At 35.9% G+C, this 20,308-nt stretch overlaps 1 protein-coding gene across 2 annotated transcripts in view; it reads right to left on the reverse strand.

The window, feature by feature from the left end:
* UPK1B (uroplakin 1B) overlaps positions 1 to 20,308 on the reverse strand; it is a 35,913-nt gene that overhangs the window by 5,781 nt on the left and 9,824 nt on the right. For both annotated transcript variants that reach the window (XM_034411513.2, XM_034411520.3), the window contains exons 2-6: positions 16,254 to 16,341; positions 13,803 to 14,003; positions 2,155 to 2,229; positions 1,525 to 1,647; positions 33 to 212 (exon numbers count right to left, since the gene is read on the reverse strand). In XM_034411513.2, coding sequence (XP_034267404.2) covers positions 33 to 212; positions 1,525 to 1,647; positions 2,155 to 2,229; positions 13,803 to 14,003; positions 16,254 to 16,322 — 648 coding nt within the window. In that variant the 5' untranslated portion in view covers positions 16,323 to 16,341. The remainder of the gene's footprint in view (positions 1 to 32; positions 213 to 1,524; positions 1,648 to 2,154; positions 2,230 to 13,802; positions 14,004 to 16,253; positions 16,342 to 20,308) is intronic.

The following is a 20,308-nucleotide window of genomic DNA, read 5'->3' on the forward strand; positions in this document are numbered from 1 at the left end:
GCTGCAGAACAAAAATAAGAAGAAATTCTTACTGTCGTATGGTAATAGCCAGGCACCCCTAATTTGCAGCCATCCAAGTTAGTTGCTTTTCCTAGGAGATCCATAACACAGCACTGTCGTGGCCAGGGAAAATCTGCGTCACTGTTCACTGTCCGAAAAACGGAGGTATATGTTTGCCAGTCGGTTGGGCCATTCACACCACAGCATTTATTCTGGATTTATGAAAGAAAAATGCATTTGTTGGGGTGCAATAATAGGGCACTGCACTTGTCATTTTTTAAAAAAGAAATGAAAGAAATTGCAGTCAATTTACTTTTTTATTTTTACCAAAAATGTGAAAAAAGATTTACATCCAATGAACCAGCATCAATTTTACAATGTTTCATATTGTAAATTGTTTCACATTGTAAAAAACACTGAAAATTGTTGGAATGTAATAGAACTGGATGGAATACAAAAATCAAGGAGCTCTGATTTCCTCAGATAGATCATTTACAGGATATTACAATGCAGCATGAAATCATATCAATGGGGGGAAAAGTAGTTTACATTTTTCAAAAGCTCCCCAAGTTTTGAGCTAACTCTGCATCATCCCATTACTTTTAGTCAAATTCATACAAAAATATTGCTTAAGGGCAAGACAATAAATTGATAGATTATGGCAATTATTCAGAACAGATCTCATATATTGACAACCTGTAGTTTGTGCAATTGCATAGAACAAATAAATTAGAAGCTCAAACAGGAGAAGGAAGATGTGTTAGATATGTTTGCCACCTTGAGTTATTTGTAAAAACAATAAAGGTAGGATAGAAATAAATACATAACATAGTCCTTGAAGTACTGTAACTCTGTTTGGCAGTAATCCCTGAGATCAGGACTCTTTATTCTATATGCATTGTAACCACATTCTATCAAATGTAATTATAATTCCTCTTCGGGATTTCTCTATGAACCCAGAAGGTTGAGAATAGAGTCAGAAAGCATTTTTTTAAATCTATTGGCCAAGCTTACAGTATTTGAATCTCTGAAGATGGCGTTTGTAGTCTCCAAAGCTCTAAACAAAACAATAAGATTCAAGCTGATCAGAAATTGTAAGTAGTGATGGACTACAACCAATTTCTAATCCTATGTGTGTTCATTTTTAAATGACCTTTCCACTCAATTGGAGTAACGTGTGATAGATTTATAGCTGCAGTCCCTTTTTTAAAAACTCCACATTGTTGTCAAACTCAAGAAGCAATAACCACATAGATTTCAGAACGATATCTTAAATGCTATGAAACACAAACTGAAAGATCAACTTTTTAGGCAGTAAACCAATTAATCCAGAGTTTATTTGAAATGTATCTTTCCCATGATCTGCCCATCTGGTCTGTGATGAGTCTTTTCACACAAACTGAATTTCTCCCCCATCTGCTTCACACTGTCCCTCAGACTTTCATGCTAACAGTGTCATAATCTTAAAAAAACATTCTTAAATGAGAGTGAAGAATTAGTCCCAAAGTAGTACAGTACTCTTACCTGCAACATGAGACGATTCCATGTCCGGGTAATACCTTCACTCTTCCATTTGTCATCATTGTTGATTGGGTCTGGATTCTGGTATTTTTCCAACATTTGCTTCAAGAAAAGTTCATTTGTAAGCTAAGAGGTAATGAAAGGAACAAATATGAGCTTTTCCCCCTATTTGGAGAACACTCCATAAAGTCAGAAGTCACATCCTTGGTAACATCTAGCAAATAAATCTTAGATGTTTTAAAATTAGTTAAAATTAATTATTTTCCTCCAGTAGTACATGCTAACTAATGTAAATAACATTAGCACAAGCTTAACCCACAAATTCCAGTTTTTGGTAGACTACTTCACTGAGTAACTTTAAGGAGTTCACAGGTGATTAAGCTTTTTTTTTTAAGGAATGATTATATCACTGAAATGTGTTAGCTAACGAAGAAACTCTAGTCAACAAACAAATAAAATCCTGCAATCCACAGATATGGTAGAAAGATTTCCTTTCCCTTAGATTAAAATAATGAATTAAAAACTTGGTCATACCATATGAAGGTGCTGCAAGACCTTCAACATGTTTGCAGAACCTCTACACTGAATTGAGAGCATCTGAGAGAACAGACACATCACTGGCAAAATACTCACGAAATCCCGATGCACTGTTGCTGTGATGCTAGAGGCTACTTCAAAGGCAAAGACGATCATCATCAGGATGATGTACTAAATACAAACAAACAAAACCCATGTCACAAAGAACATTCAATACACTTCCATCTCAAATCGAGTGCTTTAATGACCCTCCCCTGAAATCTGTCTTATTCCTTCTGTTTCTTCCTCCTTCATCTTTTAGTTTGCCAGAATTAAAAGCTTGGGAAAGAAGCATGAATGGCTTCCCATAGCAACTTTCAGCTAAATTATTTGTTCATATATTGTTCATAGACCTCTATTGAAAAAGCCACATTGACCACTAAATGCAATTTTAAAAAATGGTAGAATCAAAGCAGGAATAAAAGAACAAGAATCCTGCAATTCCTTTTTTAAAACAACACAGAATAGGAACCAGCTACATTTTTCCTAGGAGAAAGTTCCATAAATGGGGCTGTCAGGATTCTAAGTAACACTCTCAATGAAAAAAAAACTCCAAGGCTTGAGTTTTCTCAAAGTTACATTTTATTAGAGATGTCATATTGGCATATCTGGAAGAATCTGAAAGTTTCCAGGTTTTCCCCACCCAAAGGAAAGTTCAAGTCTCTGCCCAACACCCACAAGTCCATCACATGGTCCAATTAGCTATCGTCCGAACTGGAGATGCCTACCAGCTCCATCCTCCCAGGTGCAGGGCAAGTTGTCCTTGACTTCTTGAGAAAGGAATGTTATTATGACTATATATCCCCCATGCTCCATACAATCCCCCCTCCCAATTTCCCACAGTAGTAAATGTGACAGGTCTGAAGGCCTAATACAAAAGATGGCTTCCAGGCCTGACAGGGGCACTATTACTGAGAATGATCTACTCCTGTTAACACGTTGTACATCAGCTAGTAGAACCAAGTCTAGGACTCGCCAACCTATCTGTGTTAGGTGGTATTGAATTGACAGACCCTTAAAAGCTTTTTGTTTCTTTTGTTTGCAAAAATTTATAGGCAGTGAACAGAATGATGTGGGTCCATTTAATTACTCTGGTAACAATCCAGGAATCTACCAGTCACAGCTTCTAGTTAGCATTAATTTGCTATACTGAGAACATACAGGTTCTCTTCAACTTACAACCAATCACTTAGTGATCATTCAAAGTTACAATGGCACTGAAAAAGTTAGTTGTAACATTGTTGCAGCATCCCCTCGATCACATGATCAAAATTCTGATGCTTGGCAACCAGCATGTAATTATGATGGTTGCAGCATCCGGGGCTGATGTGATTACCATTTGCAACTTTCTCAGCCAGTTTCCAACAAGCAATGGGGAAGCTGAGGGTAGGCTGGATCTGTTTAACAACCATGGGATTCACTTAACAACTGCTTAACAACCATGGCAAAGAATGTCATAAAAGTGGGTGTGACTCCTTTAACAACTGCCTTGCTTAACAAGAAATTAGAATTTCTGGTCCCAATTCTGGTCCATAAATTAAGGACTACCTGTATTCATGCAAATTCAATATCAAGGAAGATCAATCCAATTGGATGCATGTCTTAATAAAACAACAATCAATCTAATTAACAGAGTGGAGGTCCAAAGTAAAGCAGTAGTTGGAATAACAACATAATTTCACATGTTATTTTATCTCCCTTGTACCAATCTTAGTTCTTACTATGTTCTGACTATTTTATAAATTCAGTTCAGCATGAACCAGATTTTACAGATAATACAGCCACAAATGAGTAACAAGTTGTTTAATGAACTCTCTAGACAACATATTTTCCTTTTCCAATAATATAGGCTGGAAATAATGTGCTCAAAACCATGTTTGATTTACAATTACTTCAAATCATACCTGCAAAATGATAAGCTTTTCCTATTGTAAGCTATTCAGCTCCCAAATATACAAATCCATTCATTAACCTGTCTATTAAAAATAATATCCACTTGCAAACTGTAGCATTCTGTGATTAAGTTACCCACCAAATAATGCTGTCTATTATGCAAGTAATAAGCCATTCCAGAGATTATCTGGCAAATATAGAGTGAGAACCATCTTTTGCATTTGTAGGGCAGTATGACCTGCAAAATCCATGTCAACATGTTATGATTGATGTCTTTATTGAAGCCTGGCCTGCATGGTATTCTGTGTAATCTATTCACTGCATTTTGTAAAGCCTGGACACTCTCATGCATTGAATTCTAATACTAATTTTCTCCAAATTTTCCAAATGCCAGAGGATTTTTTCACCATTAGTTCTTGAAGTAACTTCCTTATGAACAGCAGAACAGGATTAACTTGACCATTCAAAATGTAACATCTTTTGAATTCACATTTTGTTGAACTAACAAATCTAAAGTCTGAGATTTTTTTTAAAGAAACCCTACCTTTAAAATAGAGGAAACTGCAACAAAGGAAAAGGAATTTTAAAAAAGGGAAATAAACTTGATGTTCTGTCATCTTAAAGGGAAATGAGAAAGATATGTGTAAATATTTCATCCCAGAATGAAATTTCTGCACAGAAGGATAATTTTAGGAACAGCTTTATTAATATACTTAAGAAATGATGCCCAAACTTCAATATAATGTATCTATCCCAATTTATATAGTATTTCAAAACTCTTCGCTGAAGTGCTAATGATTTGAGATAAAGCTATTTCCCATCTTTTTAACACCATTTTAAATGCATCCATTTTCTGATGTTTTGAAATAACAAACCTTGCTGCTACCAATAAAAACTCAATCAGTCTTATAGCGCATCAGTTTCTATGTCTGAAGAAAATTGGACATAAAATCAACAGGAGGGTTTATGCCAAAGTCTGCTGAATGATTTTCCTGTTTTTTGCAAAATATTTTCACAAAAATTAAAAACTAGTTGGGCATTGCCATACAACTAGCTTTGTGTAGTGCTCTGCTTAACATACATTAGGAAGTTTATAATTTATGTAGTACAACTTTAATGCAGTGTAAAGTTTACCATTAGTAAACTTCAAGATTAGTTCTTGCTAATTTACTAAAGCTTAAAAGCCATTCTGCACTAAAGATTCCAATAAAATTCAACACGTTGAAACTTTTAAGTCATAATTTCATTACCCTGTGGCCTTAAAATAAAAGTTTAACATATTAGATATTTTAAATGAAATATGTATTATAAATAAATATGTATTTATCTTCCCATTTCTTCTCTTAATTGAAAAACATAAAAATCATTTTTCAGATTTCATATCCCTAAGGGTTAAATATTAGTTACTAAGAATGAACAAACACTTGATGGCACATAAAAGGTTCTTCTATGAGGTATGTATTTAGACATACCTTGTCTGTATAATATAATCTACTATAGAGATTATTAACTTTTGGTCTTTTAAATCGCATAATGGAAGTATTTACTTTACCTAAGAAAAATGATCTATTTCGTCTGAAATTACTGTTACATTAACATTTGAATCCATTTCAATTCCCCGTAACTACCTATATTTATTTCTAGAAAGTCTTGGGGAGGGGAAGAAGGGAAGGAAGATAAGGTCTCTCATAATAATGACTTCATTGCTAATCTCAAGATGCCAGACTGTTTTTCTGTTTGTACTTTTTCAGTACTTTACAATTCTCCTAAACTGTGGTTTCTTTATACTTTGAATGTCAAAACCGAGAACAGGCTATGTATAATTGGAATTTACTTGAGGTACTATTGAGGAGTTACTAAATCCTGCTGTTTGGGAAAAGGTTATTTTCCTAAGAGTCTAAGCTTCTCTACTAAGAGTCTATTAAGAGTCCAATCTTTTCCTGGTAATTTCCAATTTGACTTTCATACATTCAGGGCCGGATTTTCCTATAGGCTAACTAGGCTTCAGCCTAGGGCCTCAAGATCAAGAGGGGCCTACATTCCCTACATTCAAATTGTTAGCAAAATTAAAATTACACTTTCACTATAGGTGAAAGGGCCTCATAAGTGGAATAGCCTAGGGCCTCTTTTCATCTAAATCCGGCCCTGCATACATTTCAGAATAATTTGTCATTTTTATGTGTGGGATTAAATCTTTCTCCATTTAGGATCTTTTGGAAATGTTAATCCAGGATTTCTAGCACTACTTTTTTTTCTGCAACAATTTTTTACTTGTATTTCTTTTTGTCTCACAAAATCATGCTTTTCTTCCATTTATAAATTTCTTTGCTACCCATCACAGTTTTTGAATAAATGAGAAGTCAACATACATACAGTAATTTAGTATTTAAATTCTTTTCTGCAACACGAAAGTATTGCAGGAATATTGACATACATGTTTTATGATGTGTACATCTTGTATACTATATTTGTCTGTGTTGCAATATTTTCAGGATCAGACTCAATAAAGATAATAGGAGTTAGAGCTTTAAATATATTTCTTTTTAATTATGATAGGCATTCTATATTCACTGAATATTCAAGGTAGAAGCGACGAGAATGGTGAGGGTGGCTCCTTATATATACAAGGGGTGGAGCTAGGAATGGGAGTGGTAAGTTATGAATACATTAAAGTCCAAAGAATAAGTTAACCTCTGATGTTCCATATATACATTATTTACACATTGGAGAATAAGGCATTTACATCTGACAAATCCCCCTCTAAATGCCGGTTCGTTACACAACACCAATTACATTCTGATTCAGGACAATATAATACATATAATTTAGAAGTTAAATATTTGTGTTGTTTAGAAGGTAAGGGTTTTGTTAATATGTCAGCTAATTGTTCAGAAGTATCGCAATGTATTGCTTTAATGAATCCGTCTTGAGACAGTTGTCTCACATGCTTAAACTTTATATCAATATGCCTGGATCTTTGTCCAATTGCATCGGATCTGGATATTTCAATGGCCGCTTTATTGTCTTCATGCATAATAAATGGTAAAGTGGGTTTCTTCCAAACATCAGTGATCAGATCATTGAACCATACAAGGTTATTTGCAGCCTTGGACAAACAAACATATTCCGCTTCTGTAGTAGAAGTGGCTACTAGTTCTTGTTTACCAGTATACCAGTAAACTGGACAATCATTCAATAGAAAAACATAACCAGAAGTACTCTTTCTGCATGATGTATCACCAGCCCAATCTGCATCAGCATAACAAGTAATTTTTGGATCTCTGTCATTATTGGGTTCCAACATTAAACAAAAATCTAATGTACCCTTCAGATATCTTAGAATTCTTTTGATAGCTTCCCAATGATACAAGGTTGGTTTACTAACATATCTTGACAATAGATTGAGAGGTAATGCAATATCTGGCCTAGTCCAATTAGATATATAAAGGAGTGAACCTATAACTGATCTGTAAAATGTGTTGTCTTTAAACTCAGGGGAAGATTCATCAGTGTTTCTAAGAAAATCAGTTTGCATAGGGGTGTCACAGGTTTTGGCATTATTTAAGTTACATTTGTTTAGGAGTTCGATGATTTTATCTTTCTGTGTAAGTTTGAATCCCCTTTTAGTTTTGTTAATTTGCACACCAAGGTATTTATTCACTTTACCCAGAGATTTCAGTGAGAAGTGTTCATTTAACTTATTTACAAAGATTTCCCTGCTCTCTTTATGCTTTCCAATGTATAAAATATCGTCCACGTAAATTAATACAAATTCAATATGATCATTACTCTTTTTTACAAAGAAACAGTTATCAGCAGTGGTGGCGTTGAAATCCATGGTCTTAAGTACTTTTACCAAGCAATCGTACCATCTTTTGCCGGATTGCTTTAATCCGTACAGACTCTTATTTAATAACCAAATTTCGTTCTTATTAGTGTATTGACTGTGTGGTGCTCTTACATATATTTCCTTATCTAATTTTGCATGTAAGTATGCAGTCTGTATGTCATATTGGAATACGTCCAGATTGAGTGCAGATGCTATTACAAGGGCTGTTTTGACACTCTCTGTTCTCACTGTGGGTGAATATGTATCAGTATAGTCTTCTGGATATTTTTGTGCATAGCCTTGTGCAACTAGTCTAGCCTTGTATAAGGTATTGCCTCCTTCTAAGTTCTTAATTTTATAAATCCACCTGGTACCTATAATTGTTTTATCCTTAGGTGCGATCGCAGGTGTGAATACATTTAATCCTTGTAAACTTTCCATCTCTTTTTCCATAGCTAGTTCCCATTTTTCTCTTTCTTCATGTGGAAGTTTCAATACTTCTTCATATGTATTAGGTGTTATTTGTTCTCCATTCATATGCATTATGTAATCTTTGTATTTATTTGGTATTTGGTTTCTATTGTTTCTAATAGTTCTTTCAGGCTTGCTATGGTTATCATGCAAATATCTAGCTTCCTTTTTTGTTAATGTGTCTGTCTTTATTTTATGCTGACTATTAGTCCAAGTTTTGGTTTTGTTCTTACTTTTGTTAATATTTTGATTTTCTGTTGTTCCTTCCTCGCAAGATATCGTATCTTTACATTTATTAGGAAATATTTCATTAAGGTGCAATTTTGACCAATTGGCCTGTTCATGGAACACAGCTGTTCTGGATACTATAAATTTGTTATTACTATCAATAAATCTGTACCCTTTGGTTCCAGTTTCGTATCCCATGAATCTTAATCTCCTGGATACGTTTTCTCCCTTTCTCCTCAATTGTTTAGGTATGTGTACGTCTGCAGTGACTCCAAATATGTGCATGTGTGATAATTTGGGTTTTCTATTGTACATCACCTCATATGGTGTCTTATTCACAATACTGGACCAGGTTCTATTTTGAGTGTAATTCGAATAATGTAATGCCTCTGACCAAAATTGTTTGCCTAAACCAGCATCCTCTAATGTGCACCTAATCATGGTTTGTAGTGTGGAATTTTTCCTCTCTGCAACTCCATTTTGAAATGCAGAAAAAGGATTGGACGTGAAATGTAACATTCCTCTATCCTTTAACCATTGGGAGAATTCTTTAGACATGAATTCACATCCCCTATCTGTCATAATTTGCTTTATTCTGATATTATGTTGTGTTTCTATACGTTTGTAGAATTCCTTAAATTTCTGAAATGTTTCATCCTTGTGCTTTAATGTGTAAACAAAACCATATCGGCTGTAGTCATCCACTATTGTTAGGAAGTAACGTTTTCTATAGGTAATTGAGGGACTTAATGGACCAACTAAGTCCATATGTACCAAATCAAAAATATTGTTAGTTGATCTGTTAGATTTTTTTGGTCTGGGACTGGTTTTTAGTTTGGTGGATTTACATACTGAGCATTCCAAATAATTTTCACAATTTTTTATTTTGACACCTTCTGCGTGTTCAGTCATTTTTTGTACTACAGGAAAGCTTGCATGTCCTAACTTCCTGTGTAAGATGTGAGCACACTCATCATGAATTGGTTTACCTATTTTTGGTTTCTTTTCCTTGTATGTATTTTTGTGATCATGAGTTATTCTACACTCATCATTGTCACTGTTACTGACATTTTCATCATCTGCTTCAATACAATCTTCCATATTTGAATCAATGTTATGTAAACATCTTTCTTTAGTTATCAGATAGGGTAGACCTCCTTTTATCATTACAGTACCTACATTTGTTTTGTTCTTTTCTATAGTTGCTTTCCCCTTTGAGAAAACTATATTGATATCAGATTCTCTGCTTAATTTTATGGCACTTAGTATGTTGTGAGGTATTTCTGGGATTAATAATACCCCCTCTATTTTCCCTAGACCAGGCAAGGTCACATTTCCTTTGCCTAGTACTTGAACCTTTTCTTGATTAGCTACCTTTATCACAAACTTATCTTCTATAAATGAAGATAATATACTTTTGTTGTTGGTGGTGTGATTTGTTGCACCAGAATCAATAAGCCAATTGTTATTCTCATCCTGCTGTGTTCTGGTGCTGTCTTGTTTATTTAGCCCATTCAGTGACCCAGATTTCCTCTCTTTTGAATTTTCTCTACCCCCTCTACCTTCTTTGTAATTTGGTGGACTTCTATATTTGTGTCTATCTGTGGAAGATTGTCTGTAATTATATTTGCTCCTATATTCTGGTCTATGTCTCTCTCTTGAGACTTTGGGGCAGTCTCTTCTACTATGTTCCCTGGATCCACAATTGTAGCATTTAAAGGCCTCATTATGTTTATCTTGAAAGACTACTTTCCTAAAAGGTTTGTGGTCTGTTTGGTTACTGGATCGATTTTTTCTTGAATTGTCTTCTGCTATCAATTTGTTAGATAGACTTTCTATGGATAAATATCCCAAATTAATGGTATCTAAGTGTGACATAAAGCTATCCCATGATGGATCAAGTGAATTGATAATAACACTTTTCATTGTTTGATCTGAAATCACTTCCCCCCTCAATTGTAGCTCAGCTCTTATTTTGTTTAGATTTATCAAATGCTCACTTATAGAAACCCCTGGTTTTACTCTAGAGGAAAAGAAATCCTTAGACATTCTTGTGGTTGTAGCTACGCTATCGCTGTGAAATAGATTAAACATGCATTGAATTATTTCTGATACAGTTAGGTTTGGTTTGATACTATGATACATTGCAGGAGACACGCTAGATATTATTATGAAAAATGCTCTATGATGTAAACAATCTATTTTTAAAGTCCAAGGTCTTCTTGGAGGGCTAGTTATAAAGAATAGTAAATTTTCTTTCATGAAAATAACCTGAAGCTGTTGGTACCACTCTTGTAAATTAATGCCATCAATTCTAAGTTTTGGGAAGTCACTGGGTAAGTTACCTACATTATTCTGTCCATTACTTACAACCTGGGGCAGTCCGTGATCTCTCAAGTGCAGGAAATTACAGAACGGCATTGGGATGCTTGCAATGAGTCTGCGCGGTTCTCTGGCCAGTTCAAGTCCTTCTGGGTCGTCTACGTAGTTTCGCACATGCGCGTTGCTCATTTCTTCTTTGGTGGCGTCGTGGAAGGTTCTCTCCCTTTCAGCTCTCTCGATCCGCTCCTCCTCAGATGAGTCGGTCTCTGGCTCGGTTTTTGGGGTTCTGGTGGTGGCGACGGTTCTTTTCTTCTTTTTGTGTGCGTTGGTATTCGATCTTGTCTGTGGTGTAGGGCGAAATCGGCATGGCTCTCTGGGCTCGGGCGTCGTCGCTTTCGAAGTCAGGATGGGAGCGTGCAGGTCTTGAGTCGCCGGTTTGATTTCTTGCTTCTTCGTAGATGTCTTGGTAATTTTCAGTCTTGGCCCAAAAGCAGCAAAAAGCGTTTTCATTGCTGATTTTACTTGAGATTTTGTTAAATCGTCTTCACTTTCTGATTTTGGATCATCTGAAGAGTTTGAGACTTCTTTCTCACTTTCTTCGTCTGATAGTGTTTTTCGCGCCAGAAATTTTGAACTGAGCGTTTTGATTGGCTCTGCTCCATTCTCTTTTGAAGTTCGTTGAAACCAAGATGGCTGCCATTCAAAATTTCGCGCGGGATCACATCTTTTCTTTTTAACAACTATTTTCTCAGTAGTCATCTCACTTACGGTTTTTTGATCTTTGGGTTTTTCTTTAACGACGTTTTTCTCTCTCGCTGCTCCGCTGTTCTTCAGCATCTCCTGGAGGTCCGCGATGAGACTTTCATCATTCTTTTGGCTTTTTAGTATCTTTAATATCTCTGACCTGAGTTCGTTATTTTCTATTTCGATTTCTTTCTGGTCATTATTTTCACTCATTAGTTCTTCTTCTTCAGTGGTGTATTCTTCGGATTCTCTCGAAATCGCATTGGTGGATTCGTTGATCATCTCTTGATCAGTTTCTATTTCTTTGCTGTAGGCCCTGGTGTTGGGCCTATCTTTCTTGGACATTTTTAATTACTTATTGAGTCAATTAACCATCCTCTGCTACCAGTTTGTTGCAATATTTTCAGGATCAGACTCAATAAAGATAATAGGAGTTAGAGCTTTAAATATATTTCTTTTTAATTATGATAGGCATTCTATATTCACTGAATATTCAAGGTAGAAGCGACGAGAATGGTGAGGGTGGCTCCTTATATATACAAGGGGTGGAGCTAGGAATGGGAGTGGTAAGTTATGAATACATTAAAGTCCAAAGAATAAGTTAACCTCTGATGTTCCATATATACATTATTTACACATTGGAGAATAAGGCATTTACATCTGACAGTCTGAATACAGTTTATATTCTAATTTGAGAGTAATATTATGATAGAAATGAATTTCTCAGTTTCTTAAAATTGTATAGGAAAGCTATAAAAGTATATAGAAAATTGTCTTGTTTATCCATCCATCCATCCATTCACTTCTTCAATTCATTTGGCTTCTAGGCTGTATGTGTAGGTATATATTATCACGTGTGTGCAATGTGCATATCTATATCTATATTGAGATATATGCAGATATAGATATTGATACCAATATCACACATATTCATATAATGCTAATTCTGCTGTTGGTAGGTTCATAAACTATCTCCAAAAGTTTTCTGGAAGAGCCACATATTGACAACTTCCTATAAGGCCATGAGAATGGGAGGCAGGATATTCCATAGGAGAAAGCCCAATAGAGATTATCATCATAAGGCTCTTCCAATTGTGCTCATAGTAGATAAATATCCTTGCAGGTATTTTTTTCAACTTTCCGGTTGGGTTCTCAGAATTTACCTGGGAAAAATAATACTTTCTTAGGTACCCAAGCCTAAAATTATATTGGGATAAAGTTGGTGACCAGTGCTTGAAATTGCACTCAGAAATATACTGTTAACCACTGCAATTCTTGCAGAAAGGATATAACATGCAGTATCAAAACTCAGCATGATGCATGTGGGCATTTTGGACCTGCTGAAATTTCTGAATACTCTTCAAGTACAAGCTCATGTAGAAAGAATTACAGTAATCTAGGTGAGTGATTGTTCTTGGGGCATCCTATTCCAGGCAAAACCACCACAAATGATGCATCACCTGAAACTGGGCAAAGATCTCCTGGCCAGGGATATGTGATTCAAAGAGGAACCATTCCACCTCAGATTTTAAAATTGAGAATTAAAGCTAGTAGAGTCCTACAGTCCATCGGATTCTGAATTAACAACTGCTCCATCTTTCTTGGATTGGGTTTGAAACTATTTTTATCTGTCTATAGACCATGATAGCCCTCTAGCCATTATGTCAAGACTATTGTGAAAATTACGTAGCTACTGTATGCAGTTCTGATCATAATCACTTTCCTCTTGCCATATTTGGTTGCATAAATATGCCAATTAAAAACTTTGTTTAATTTTTAATTGCACTGAATGGAAAGATTTTCTTTCTAAAGAAATGTGACTATGATGCCTTTGATAAGAGCCTCATCTTAAAATGGTAAAACTGAAGATCTAGGGGGGGGGGAATCATTTCCCCCCTTTTTTTATTCATGTCACAGTGATTGACAGCAAACCATGCAAAAATACCTTTCACCAAAAAGTTTCTACTTCTAACAAACTAAAACTGTCATTAATTTTTATTTGTGCAAGAAGTGCCAGCACATATAATGATTTCAGTCTCTGAAACTCTGCAAACACAGTATTTCCTTGACAACCTATTCATTATTGTCTCCCATGGTATTATCAATGTTTCAGAAGTCCCTTTCTGCAAAAACCACAAGAATATACCAAGATATACAGCTAGCAGATGTATTTCTTAGTTGGTAAGATCACCAATACCTTTTGTTGCTACAAACTTACCACTAATAGCATTGTCCTGCTTGACTTTATGACACCAACAATACCAAGAACAGATAGACAAAAGAAACAGAAACCAGTGAAGATCCCAATCCAGGCAGCACCATAGATATCATCATTGTCCGTAGCTTCCAGCAATGGATATAGAGAGTGTTGATCAGACACAAAGAATATACATTCAGCCATGAGCGCAAGGCCACAACACTGAAACCAGAGAGACACATGAGTCATTCCAGAACATTCTCTAAATTTTTGCATTTGTTTTTAAGGCTAAAATCTGAGCCAAACTGAATACTCCATTTGAATCACACACTTCTTTCTTTCATAAAAAGGATACTCCAGATCAAAAAATACGTATACAAATTTGTGACTGGAAGCATTATAGATATTTCGCATAGCTTCCATTCTTCCAGCTTCCAAGTGTTTGCTTCAGTTCTAGAATGGAATGGAAAATGATGTTTCCTCAAACTGGTGCCAATCTCTTTTTACCAACCATTATGTTGGTCACATGACACTTATCCCAATTGTATTTTATCTATCACATATTACTTTTTAGAAGAAATACTCCCTTTTGTATACTTTTATTCAACAAAGACATTTTCTATTTGATTTTTTTACAAGAAAATGGAGAAGCTATTTTTCATTCACAATAGGCATTCTTTCTGCCATTATTCTTGTCTCCACAAATGAAAAACACATTTGCATTTTTTACATTTCAAAGTAATGCTGAATTAGGAAGCACATACATCCAAGCACATACACGCATACAGACGCACACACTCCTAATCCTAACATGCAACTTAAACTAAAGACGCACATTTATCGAAATGCAATAATAAAAATAAATAAATAAATAAGAGTGCTTCCTACATTCAACTCTTACGTGCAGCATATGGATTTTATAGCCTAGTATGGCTGCTGTTCTGCTGGCATGAGCTAGAATAAAGAGTGAGAAAATGGCGGTGGGTGGGGGGAGAAGCAGCTTTAGTCTTGAAAGGCAGATGCTGAATTAGGAAGCCTAATGAATTGACCCAGCTGGCTAGCCAGAGCTGGTGTGGGGAGATTTTGAGTGTGTCATTTCATTGGGGCAGTGAGGTATATAGGGCTTGGATACTAGAGCTCTGGGGAAGCAGCCATCTCAGTTGCTGCAGGACATGCTGCCAATGTAACCCAAAACTGGAGAGACAGAAGAGAGTGGAGAGTCGAAGCAAGAGTAAAATTGGAGTGAACAAAGAAGGGGAAGGGAGAAGGATGAGAGAAGTTGGAAAGTGAAGTGAAACTTCCAGACAAGTATTGGTTGTTGTTTGGGGGAAAGAAAAGCAATGGTTCAAGGATGGTTTTGCTGGAAATATGGAAGTGAAGGCTCAGAAGAACAAGCTCCATTGAAGATCCACAACTCAGCAGAGAAAGGAGGAATCTGGCTGGTTGCAGTTAGCCAAGATCCTGGGCAGTGGTGGGTTTCAAAATTTTTTACTACTGGTTCTGTGGGTGTGCCTTGGTGGGCATGGCATGGCTTGGCGGGCATGGCAGGAGAAGGATACTATAAAATCTCCATTCCCTCCCCACTCCAGGGGAAGGATACTGTAAAATCTCCATTCCCTCCCCACTCCAGGGGAAGGATACTGTAAAATCTCCATTCCCTCCTGATCAGCTGGGACTTGGGAGGCAGAGAACAGATGGGGGTGGGGCCAGTCAGAATTTTTACTACCGGTTCTCCGAACTACTCAAAATTTCCACTATCGGTTCTGCAGAACTGGTCAGAACCTGCTGAAACCCACCTCTGATCCTGGAGAAAAGAAAGGGAATCAGCTGCCAGTGAGAAGCCCTGGTTTGGGGGAAACTGGACAGAAGATCCTGAGATATATTCTTCCCCCAACATAGGTGTTCAACTGAACTGGAAAAAAGTCAGACAACACTGAATACACTCCACTAATCCCAGTCCAGCCCAGTTCAGTCCTTTCTTTTTTTCTCTTTCCAAGCCCAGAAACAAGGGATTGAGACAGAAAGGGAAGGAGAGGAAGGAGAAGAGATAGATGGGGAAAGTCATCACAGGGAAACCTGGGAGAGAAACCTGATATCAGAACTGTGTTTATTTTATCTCAGTAGTAAATAACTGCATGAAAAAAATAAATAAAAAAAAAACTCCTCTGTGTTTCGGTGTCCATTGCTACCTTTGTAAACCCTTCACACTGTAACAACCAGTTATTAATTTACAAGGGAATGACTGTATTCATGCATTCAGCTAAAGCAAAATATGATCTGTTAGGTTGGATTTAGCTTGTTGTATAAACTGAATCTCTGCAATTTCTAAACCAGAATTTGGGGTTTATCGTGATATATCAATGCAATCAACTGTAGTTTACAAAGCTAACTATTATTTTCAAAATCATGGCTTAATAATGTGTGAACCTAGACAGTGGTATATTTTGAAGAAGCCTTTGTTAAGTTACTTACCCCTATGACAACATTTCCCAGGATTAATAAGCCCTGAAAGCATCGCACACCAGTGTCTCCTTTTGCCATCTTCGGTTGGCAATGCAATCTAGAAAGGAATTATACATGTGTTAATACTGCAGGTTCTTTCAAAAGTGCTGTCTTTTCCTCCTCTTTTAAACCCTACAATCTTCAGATTGTACAGCTTTTAAAAGCCATACAATCTTCAGTCATGTCCCAGACTGTAATAAAAACCTTCAAAGACTTCAAAATCACAACAAAACGATCCTACAGTACAGTATCTACAATAACTTTTTAAATTGTACAGGAAGAACACCTATTCTCACTTCATTAGCAAATAATGTGTCTTAAAGAACAACATGTGTCTAATCCTTTAGTTCTGAGGGATGGAATGAAATGAAATAGAATGGAATATTTTATTGGCCAAATATGATTAGACACACAAGGAATTTGTCTCTGGTGCAAAAGCTTTCAATGTATATTCAATTAATAATAATAATAATAATAATAATAATAATAATAATAATAATAATAATAATACAGTGAAGATCTTGTGGGACTTTCAAATACAGACGGATCATCATTTGGAACATAACACACCAGATATCATGGTTGTTGAGGGCCGAAGCGTACAGTTTATTGGTATCGCTGTACCAGGAGACACCAGAGTCGAAGAAAAAGAACTGGAAAAAATCACGAAATATTGAACCTGGCCATCGAAACTACACGGCTATGGATGAAATGTAACAGTGATACCCATTGTCATCCGGGCACTTGGTACCAGGTCCAAGAATTTTACAAAACATATCAAGAAATTGCAGCTTCCTGCAATAACATTAGCGGAACTGCAAAAAACTGCACTACTCAGAACATCATATATTTTAAGAAGATACTTGGTTGATACGTAGGACGCTGGCAGCAACCTGTATCAACCATTAGCACCTGTCAATGGTAGTTATGATACATTTTTAAATGTTCAGTTGACTGAGTTTCATGTTTAAAGAATAAAAGAGATAATAATAATACCACCAATAAGAGGGAGTAGTAGAGAAGATGAGAAGGATAATAATAGTACCACAAGCATACAACATGGGTAAATATACTTAGATGTAAGACAATACTGTGAGGATTAGGTGTCCAGCAGAGTGATGGCACAAGGAAAAAAACCTGTCTCTGGGTCTAGCTGTTTTGGCATGCAATGTCCAACAGCCATTGCATCCCGAGGGGAAGAGTTGAAACAGTTTATAACCAGAATTTGAGAGGTCTATAGATATTTTCTCAGCCCTCCTTCTGACCTGCACAATATATAGGATAAAAATGTATAAAGCATGCAGTATGTATAAAGCATGCAGTATTTAAAATGACACCCACCAACCAATCTCCATAGTAGCCAAACTGGACTGATTTTGCTACTTAAAACTACACTTGGAGAATTGTATTTTAAGGGAAGCATTTCTCATGTTCATTCCTCACAGAAAGCCATGCGTCATATAAAATGTTTTATTAACTTTTTAGGTGGGAATTATTACTTAGGAGTTGATTAAGCTTTTGAACACATAATGTATTATAAGAAAATATTTGTATTTCTACCTCAGTTGAATTCTGATATAATTTTGGAATCCATTCTACATGCTTCGATTCATAATTCATTTCTTCACCTGATTATTTGTGGTAGGATTAAAAGAATCACTTTATTTGCATGTTATACCATTTCTACAAAGGCAATGAGTGAGATCTTTCATAGTTTCTCACACCTACCTGGGAAGTTCCTTCAACCTTGGGCTACAGCTTCTGCTTCATGGTTGAAAATGTTATTTCCTATTTTATAGCAGATAGCCTACAGCAAGCCTGATTCAACCTTTTTGGGTGAGAAAGTCACACCCATCAGAAACTCTTTTGCAGCCACTGTTATGGAACTGGCTGAGAAAAATAATTCAAAGAGCTGGTTGCAGCTAGAACAAAAGAGACCAGGAAAGTAACATTCCAGTTGAATATTTTAAACTTCTGAAAGTTTCTGTTCTGCAGTCCAGTCCTTAGTATCTTCCATGGAATTTACACACCTTCTCCACCATTCTCTCTTATGTACTTGCAGAAGCAAGACTACTAGGCAGGTTTTTCTAACTATATTTTCCCCTAATTTTTGTCAATCTTTTTTTTTAATTTCTTTCAGAGGAGAAGAGAAATTCAGTGATATTCATATGGATAAAGTGTGGCACTCTTGTTTCTTTTTAGTTATGAGATGGGGGGAAAATGAGAATGTCCTTTTACATTGCACAATTCCTGTTTTCTTCTTATACTCTCAATAAATCTATTGCTTAAATATAATTTTAATAGGGATATTTTACATGAATAAAAAGTTAAACATAACATATATAAAAGAGAGCTAAGAAAAAGAAAAATTGTGTGGAAAGATAATACAAAGAAAAAGACAAAGACAAAGAAGTGACTTCCAATGTTCTTTACAGCACTTACAGACCAACATATTATCCCTCTCTCAGATTACATTTTATGGTTCAGTGGTGGAATTCAAAATTTTTTACTACTGGCTCTGTGGGTGTGGCTTGGTGGGCGTGGCGTGGCTTAGTGGGCGTGGCTTGGTGGGCGTGGCAGGGGAAGAATACTGTAAAATCTCCATTCGCTCCCCACTCCAGGGGAAGGTTACTGCAAAATCCCCATTTCCTCCTGATCAGCTGGGACTCCGGAGGTGGAGAATAGATGGGGGCTGGGCCAGTCAGAGGTGGTATTTACCGGTTCTCCAAACTACTCAAAATTTCCGCTACCGGTTCTCCAGAACTGGTCAGAACCTGCTGAATACCACCTCTGATATGGTTCCTTTCTATCTCATTTTCAACCTTTTAAATCAGCAAACTCATAAATCACCATTTCATTTTTTTTTACAGAAAAATATCATAAAAGGATTCCACTCTTTTATAAAAGAATACGTTACATCCCTGATTAAATAGGTCAAATTTGCCATTTCTGAAGATTTATGTACATTTAGTTGGATTCTGCCTCTGTGTAACATAAATCTAGCAACTGTGTCTTGTACTCTTTGATAAGAGAGAAAAACAACTCTCTTTAATGTGATATTCATTCAGATATTTAAAGAGTTCTATCATGTTTCTTGTCAGTCATCCTTTTTTCAAGATGAAATATGGTGTCCCAAACTGGAAAAAAACCTCACTAGTCAAGGTAACCAAAGCAAGACTGACTGGAATGATTGCTTTCTGTAATTTGGAGACTGTGCTTCTCTTGATGCAAACTGAGTGTCTTCTTTCCAGTTATGTGACACTGCTGGATCATATTCAATTGCAGATAACTACATCCACAATCTTTCACATGCGCAGTTGGTATACCAGATGGCTGCCATCCTATACTTGTATATTTGATTTGGGTTTTTTTTATTGTGAACTTTGCACTTATATCTATTGTATTTTCTTCTGTTATTTTTAAACTATATATTTTTTTTATTTCTATGTTCTATGTTCTACCTTACCTGACTTTGAATCATCTGCAAATTCGATAAGCATTCTCTGCAGTCAGACATAAAATTTATTGTTGTGGCATACCACCTACTACCATTCTCCAATTTTATGGATATCTATTGAATTATACTCTTTGAGTGTGTTTTGTAAGATAGCTATGTAATCACTTTATTGCAGTCTATAAGTAATCAGCTTGCTAGTCAATGTATTTCAAGAAATTTTGTCTGATCTTTTGCTGAAGTCAAGATATTATAGATATAACATTCCACAATCTATTAAAGACGTAATCAAATATTAGTTTTCCAAGATATGTTCTACACAATTTTTGGTAGCTTCTAATAAGTACTCCTTTGTTTTCAAGACGTTTATACATTAAATCCTTACAGATTTACTTTAGAATATTGCTAGGTATCAATTTCAAATCGGAGTTTTATGAAATTTCTTTTGCCCCTTTGGGGGGAACTTCTACTGTCCTCCACTCCTTTGGTACTTTACTAATTCTTTTTCAAAGATAGTACAGTTCAGCTGGACAATTATCAAATTCCTTCAACACTCTAAGAAGTAACTGAC

The sequence above is a fragment of the Pantherophis guttatus genome, chromosome 5 (genome assembly GCF_059756535.1).
Source record: "Pantherophis guttatus breed Tessera chromosome 5, ASM5975653v1, whole genome shotgun sequence".
Classification (NCBI taxonomy): Eukaryota; Metazoa; Chordata; class Lepidosauria; order Squamata; family Colubridae; genus Pantherophis; species Pantherophis guttatus.